General features: G+C 44.6%; 1 protein-coding gene across 1 annotated transcript in view; it reads left to right on the forward strand.

Annotated features, from left to right (window-relative positions):
- Positions 1-721: 721 nt before the first annotated feature.
- Positions 722-7,684, forward strand: part of she (Src homology 2 domain containing E) — an 8,947-nt gene continuing 1,984 nt past the window's right edge. The window contains exons 1-4 of the mRNA XM_076970378.1: positions 722-1,933; positions 3,216-3,342; positions 5,676-5,894; positions 6,392-6,596. Of these exons, the coding sequence (XP_076826493.1) occupies positions 1,445-1,933; positions 3,216-3,342; positions 5,676-5,894; positions 6,392-6,596 (1,040 nt within the window). The 5' untranslated portion in view covers positions 722-1,444. The remainder of the gene's footprint in view (positions 1,934-3,215; positions 3,343-5,675; positions 5,895-6,391; positions 6,597-7,684) is intronic.

Raw genomic sequence — 7,684 nt, forward strand, 5'->3', positions numbered from 1 at the left:
CTATGAAGGATTGTTAAGTTTCGGTTAGTTATTTAGTCTCAAGGACTATTCCGAATTTACTGATGTTGTTTCGAATTTACTGATTGTTGAATCATATTCTTATTGTCTATTCTCTATAAAAATCCCTTACTGTATGAAAATGTATTATTGTATGTTTGTACAGTTCTCACGGCATCGTTGGTTACACCTGTGTCCGAATTAAATGCCAGTAAATCAGGAACGCCTTGTGTCCGTTTTTTCAACTTGGAGGGAGTTACAGATTGACTCTGCAGATTGACTTTTCGAACTGCTTCAGCATCCACTGACCCGGCTCCGTCAGTCTACGTGTCCTACCACATCGTGGCTGAGTTGCTGTCATTCCCAATCACTGCCATTTTCTTATAATATTTAGGAGCGAGGAAATTTCACGTCTGTATTTGTTGCACAAGTGGCATCCTATCACGGTTCCACGCTGGAATTCACTGAGCTCCTGAGAGAGACCAATTCTTTCACAAAAGTTTGCCTAATTTTATATACACCTGTGGCCATGGAAGTGATTGGAACACCTGATTCCAGTAATTTGGATGGGTGAGCGAATACTTTTGGCAATATATTGTACATACACACATACACACATACATAAATACATACATAAGACTCTAAGACTTTAAAATTTATACGTGGGTCAAACTGGGTTACGTGTACTGTCGAAACAGTGTGTTTATATGTTTTAACTCGACTTATTTCCTAAAGTAGGAATGTTCTGCACAAGTAAACATTTGATAGCCTAGCTGAAAGATTTTTAACTTCCTCTGTCACTTCGTCGTCGAGATACCCAGACCATTATCTTCCCTGTAGGCGCGTCCTGTTTCGCTCACGTAGTGCACACGCGTGGAAACAACCCCCATCCCAGGACGCGCGCACATCCGTCTCATTTCGTGTCGACTGTCGCTGTGAGTGGACATACCGGGAATGGGATCTTCAGCGAGAGTTAAGAAAAACTTCCAATTTTTCCGCGTTTACGCCCTTCGGCGGCTGCTGTTTATTTTGCGGGAATAATTCCTGAAAGAATATTGAACTCAAATGTGAGGGAATGTAGAAAGTTGCGTGAAAAGACAACGAATGGGATAAAAAAATTGCAATTAAGACTATGTAAAAAAGCTTTAAAGCTTGATCTGAAATCATTCCCCAAAAATTGAAGAGATTTTCAAATTTTGTTTACACTAAAATTATTTGAAATATTAAGGAATTTACGCCATAGCCTACTTAACTTTTAGCTTTAGAAAATTTATTTGGTTAGAAACTAACAATCCTTCAGCTACCCTAAAACTAAATAACAAGACACTAGAAGAACGATATAACGATATAAGCAAGTGAACAGACGGGGTAAGAGAACGGTCGTGTCAGTTGCTGTGTACGTGTATGGAGAGTTGCGCAGTCAGTAATCCGTTGCGCAGAAGCCGTCATGGCGAAGTGGTTTAAAGATTTTCCAACAAGTCTCAAAACTGGATCGGATCGAATCCGTTCGGCTTCAGAATCTGGCACTCAAGCTCGGCCCAAACCTGCGCCGAGCGTCGCCACAGGTGCGAAAGGGAGCTTGCGTAAAAATTCTGGAGCGGAGAACGGCAGCAGCGGCGTCGGCTCGCTCCTGTCCGGCAGAAATCGGAAAAATTCGGCAGTCGAACTGGGACGAAACCACTCAAGCACGGGGTCTGGTTCCGTCAAAGATGGAAAGATATGGGAAATTCTGATTCCAGGTAAAAGTAAGAAGAATACTCGAATGGAGGGCTTTGAAGACCACCGCACTCTCAGGACGACCAACATTGCGGACGCGTACATGAGCCGAATGATCAAAGTAGAAAAGCAAGACAAGTGTTCAAAATACGTGAGTACAACGGCGGAAGGGTCGGGAACGGACAACGAGCGAGGAAAATCACCCGTTAAAACCGAGACGGTGAGTTAAAGGTCCTATAGCTCATAACCCATAACAACAAACCTTCTTCCTACTGAAAAACTGATGATTAAAATAATGATTTAGGTTATTTTTATATGGATGTGATCTTCAGTAACTGAATCTACATCTGTTCACTCTGTTTACATCACGTAATCAAGTTTAACTGCTGTTGTCTGTGAAAATTAAAACATTTCTGCTATGAAAACTGAGATCAATATCTCTCTTCCAGTTCTTTGTTTTCACCATATCCCATCTTCTTCCACCCTTGATGCTCTCACTCCTCCATCTCTCTCTTCTATCTCTGTCACTCCTCCATCTCTCACTCTCCTCTCTCACACTCCTCCATCTCTCTCACTCCTCTACAGTATCTCTCACTCCTCCATCTCCGTCACTTCATTCCCTATTCAGTGTGTTGCTGTATTCTGTTCAGTCAGATTGGAACCTTTCCCCTGCTTCAGTTCAACACACACACACACACACACACACACATACACACCCACACAAACACACACACACACCCACACACACACACACACACACATACACACCCACACACACAGACACACACACACACAGTAAATATCCTGTCACCTCTCAGTCTCATCTTTTGTAGCTCAGTTTCAAATACACACACACACACATGCACACACACACACACACACACACACACACACACACACACACGCACACACACACACACACACACACACACACACACACACACACACACACACACACACACACACAGGTGCGCACAACACACACACATGCACACACTACCACAAATACAGAAAGAATAGAATGAGCACACAATACAGTGCGTCTTTCTTCCTGTCTCCAACGTTTGATGAATTATGTCACTCGATACGAAGGTTGTATCCTCTCCCTTAGGTGGATTGGCCTTCTGGCTACACTTTGAACATAATACCACAGAAATCAGAGTCTCATGAAGTCTCAGTACAGGGTCCAGGGGCGTTGTCAGGAGGATGATTAGGGGATGTGTGCAATACCAAACTGCACACGAGATTGGACACAGTATCCTTCAGGGCCTCAATGGACTTTAAAGTGTTAAAAGGCTGTTTATCAAATATCTGTATATTGGATTCACAGTGATTCATAACACTGGCCTACTGTTTTATCCAAACCTGAATGCAGAACACAGAAGTTTAATGTAGTGATTTATTAGGTAATATTTTTGTTAACAAATTAGTTCACTTCAAAAGGACACTTACAACGCTGATGTCAACAGGCCTGTCTGCATTTTCTGTGTGTCTTTGAACAGCTGATTATTCTGGAGGACTACGCGGACCCTTACGACGCCGAGAAGACGAGGGAGCAGAGAGAAGCCGTACGGGAAGGAGAGAATGATGGCTATATGGAGCCTTACGATGCCCAACTTATCATAACAGGTCTCTCTCTCTCTGCCTGTCTCTCTTTTACTGTGTCTCTCTGCCTGTCTCTTTCACTGTCTCTCTGCCTATCTCTCTTTTACTGTGTATCTCTGCCTGTCTCTTTCACTGTGTATCTCTGCCTGTCTCTCTTTCTCTGTGTCTCTCCCTGTCTGTCTTTCACTGTGTCTCTCTGCCTGTCTCTCTTTCACTGTGTCACTCTGCCTGTCTCTCCTTCACTGTGTATCTCTGCCTGTCTCTTTCACTGTGTCTCTCTGCCTGTCTCTTTCACTGTCTCTCTGCCTGTCTCTCTTTCACTGTGTATCTCTGCCTGTCTCTTTCACTGTGTCTCTCTGCCTGTCTCTTTCACTGTGTCTCTCTGCCCCTCTCTCTTTCACTGTGTATCTCTGCCTGTCTCTTTCACTGTGTCTCTCTGCCTGTCTCTCTTTCACTGTGTATCTCTGCCTGTCTCTTTCACTGTGTCTCTCTGCCTGTCTCTCTTTCACTGTGTCTCTCTGCCTGTCTCTTTTACTGTGTCTCTCTGCCTGTCTCTCTTTCACTGTGTCTCTCTGCCTGTCTCTCTTTCACTGTGTCTCTCTGCCTGTCTCTTTCACTGTGCCTCTCTGCCTGTCTCTCTTTCACTGTGTCTCTCTGCCTGTCTCTCTTTTACTGTGTCTCTCTCCCTGTCTCTTTCACTGTGTCTCTCTGCCTGTCTCTCTTTCACTGTGTCTCTCTGCCTGTCTCGTTTTCTCTGTGTTTCTTTCCCTCTCTCTCTTTTATTCTCCATCTTCTCAACCCTTCCCTCCTGTTTCTTCCTCGGTGGTGGGGACTTAACTGCTCTGTGATTTTCAGGATTTTCTAAAATCTCACAGCTCCATGCACCCCTTCACTGATGGTTGCTACGGTGATGGTGTTGTGCAGGCACAATGGGTGCAGTTTCCTCTTTGTGCTTCCTGTTTCCTGTCTGTGTTTCCCTTGCCCCATTCTCTGGACAGGAAGTTGACCCCTGCAGTCCCCCAGTGAGCCTGGCGGTGTGAGAAAGTCCCCCCCCTACCTCCCCCCAGTCACTTCCCAGGACTCAGGAAGTGGCCTGCTAAGCCAGCCAATCACAGGCCAGGGCCGGCCTTCCCTTGGTACAGCCATTGTTTTATGACACAATAGGCCAGACACAGAGTGGCATCAGAGCAACGCAGCACTACTGACGACTTTAACTCCACATGTACTCTGTGTACCGCTGTTATAATTAGAACACGACTCTGTTCGTAGACACGGACAAATTTCATCGTGATTCACATTGAGCAGTACAGCATTGTGCTTACTGTACTTAATGGTGCCTATCACATCTCTAAGTAGACAAAGCCAGGTCTTTTATTTTTGTGATCCCTCATGTAGCATGAAGGAGTCATATGTGATAGAGTCATACAGAGTTCTGCATCCTCTCTATATGGGGGCATTCATATTTGCTTATAGAATGTTCTGTGTGTGTGTGTGTGTGTGTGTGTGTGTGTGTGTGTGTGTGTGTGTGTGTGTGTGTGGCATGTTTGTCACCTGGTATGTTTGTTTTTCAACCTCGTGTGTGTGTGTCATATGTGAGTGAATACATATGAAGAATGAAGAATAATTCTGGAGAAGATTTAATCATGTGTAAATGTTACAGAAATACATAGTAAATTAGCAACAGTTGTTAGTGGATAGAATAGAATAGAATATAATTTTACTTTGGTGTCCCCTCATTTAGTGGCAACATGAAGAATATAAAACCAGGCAGAGTTCACACAGTCACTCGTTCACAGACAACACACAAATTCACTTCATACACACACTTTACCAAACCGACGTAGAGTTTTGGCTTTAAGGGGGCAGCTCCTTTAACATGAGTCATTAGCTTAGTAACCGACACGAGAACAAAGGGTGTTGTAGACGGGCTTTTGAAGCTCTGCTGCTCTGAGCCTCTGGCCAGAGGGGACAGTCCCACAGTCTTTGTGTTCTGGGTGTCCAGACAGCTCGAGTCCTCCTCACAGGCCTTTGATATACGAGTCTGATTGCTAGTATGTCTGTCTGAGCTGTTCTATGTTCTTAGCTGCAACTTGTGTTAGGGATAATAAACCATACAGTAACAAACACAGACGTCCTCCAAGACTGATTTCTTGTACCAAGTTTGTGCCAATCCCAAGTTCTATCAATTTCCTGAGCACAATTGCTGGATGGCTTTTGAGTAGATGAACTCTTGGCTTGTAATAGTTTACAGTAAGCTTTCTACATGCTAACACAACAGATGGTTTGCCCCTCCCTACCAGATACATGGTCACAGACATAGAGATGTATTAAAACCCCATCTGTGTGCATCTGTGCAGAGATCCGTCGGAGAGGTTCCAAGGACCTGCTGAAGGTGTGTGTGGTGTTGAACGGCGGTGAAGGGGAGAGCCCGGGAGCGCCGCAGATATACGACATCCCGTATGAGGAGGTTCTGGAGGGCATTCCCCTGACCCGACCCGAGTCGGACCTCCGTCCCCCCGCTGAGTACGAGCTGCCCTGGGAGTGGAAGAAGGAGCAGATCGTCAGAGCCCTGTCAGGTGATTCCACCATCAGTGTAGCAATGAACACGAACATCATATAGCTGCTAATATGTCACAGCGCAGTGGGATAGGCTCCGCCCCCATGTGACGCTGTATTAGAATAAGTGGTAACTGTGTAAATTAAATTTGCTGTGTTATTCACTGTCATGTCAGAAGAGATGAGATACCAGGATGTACCAGGATGTGTGCACAGATATACCAGGCTGTGAAGAGATTGACCTGTATGTAGACATGTGTAGAGATATATCAGACTGTGTGTAGGGATGTATCAGACTATGTGTAAGGATCTATCAGACTGTGTGTAGGGATGTATCAGACTGTGTGTAGAGATATATCAGATTGTGTGTAGAGATATATCAGATTGTGTGTGTAGATATATCAGACTGTGTGTAGAGATATATCAGACTGTGTGTGTAGATATATCAGACTGTGTGTAGAGATATATCAGACTGTGTGTATAGATATATCAGACCCACACCACCTGGTCCTTCCAGCTCAGTTCGATGGAGTGGAGCGAGTGGCTAAAGAGGACTGGGCTGCCCATTCTGTGAAACAACACAGCCTGCGCTCGGTGAAGGGCTGGACCCCCAAACCTCTACGCACATCCCCTCCCTCCCCCTCCACACCCCCAGCCCCAGGCGTCTACCCTGACACGGAGAGTCCCAAAGTAGACCCCACCCTGCCCCTGGAGAAACAGAGGTGCGTTTCTGTGTGTGTTGTGTCAATATGTCCATTAAGTACGGAAGAGAACTGAACCAAGCAGAATTTCCCTGATAGATCAGACATTCTGCTCACTGTACTGTTCATTGTCTAAGAGTGTGTACATATATACATATAGTATGAGTAAGGTCTACTGTGTGCCTGTCTATTGTGTACCTGTCTACTGTGTGCATGAAGACAGGTTGGGGTCCATATGACTGCATTTTGCTGTCCTGACATTCTGCAAATTTATACCATTGTTCAGTGGGATCACAACATAATGATTTCCAGCTCTGATGAACACAGCTCTGATGAACACAGCTCTGATGAACACAGAACTGATGAACAAAGATATGATGAATTGATGAACACAGCTCTGATGAACACAGCTCTGATGAACACAGCTCTGATTTACACAGCTCTGATTAACACAGCTCTGAGGAACAAAGATATGAACACAGCTCTGATGAACACAGCTCTAATTTACACAACTCTGATTAACACAGCTCTGATTAACACAGCTCTGAGGAACAAAGATATGAACACAGCTCTGATGAACACAGCTCTAATTTACACAACTCTGATTAACACAGCTCTGATTAACACAGCTCTGATGAACACAGCTCTGATTTACACAACTCTGATTAACACAGCTCCGATAAACACAGCTCCGATAAACACAGCTCCGATTAACACAACTCTGATTAACACAGCTCCGATAAACACAGCTCTGATTAACACAGCTCTGATTTACACAACTCTGATGAACACAGCTCTGATTTACACAACTCTGATTAACACAGCTCCGATAAACACAGCTCCGATAAACACAGCTCTGATTAACACAGCTCTGATGAACACAGCTCTGATTTACACAACTCTGATTAACACAGCTCCGATAAACACAGCTCCGATAAACACAGCTCTGATTAACACAGCTCTGATGAACACAGCTCTGATGAACACAGGTCTGATGAACACAGCTCTGATGAACACAGCTCTGATTAACACAGCTCTGATGAACACAGCTCTGATTAACACAGCTCTGATGAACACAGCTCTGATTAACACAGCTCTGATTAACACAG

The sequence above is a fragment of the Brachyhypopomus gauderio genome, chromosome 13, assembly GCF_052324685.1.
Source record: "Brachyhypopomus gauderio isolate BG-103 chromosome 13, BGAUD_0.2, whole genome shotgun sequence".
NCBI classification, from domain to species: Eukaryota; Metazoa; Chordata; class Actinopteri; order Gymnotiformes; family Hypopomidae; genus Brachyhypopomus; species Brachyhypopomus gauderio.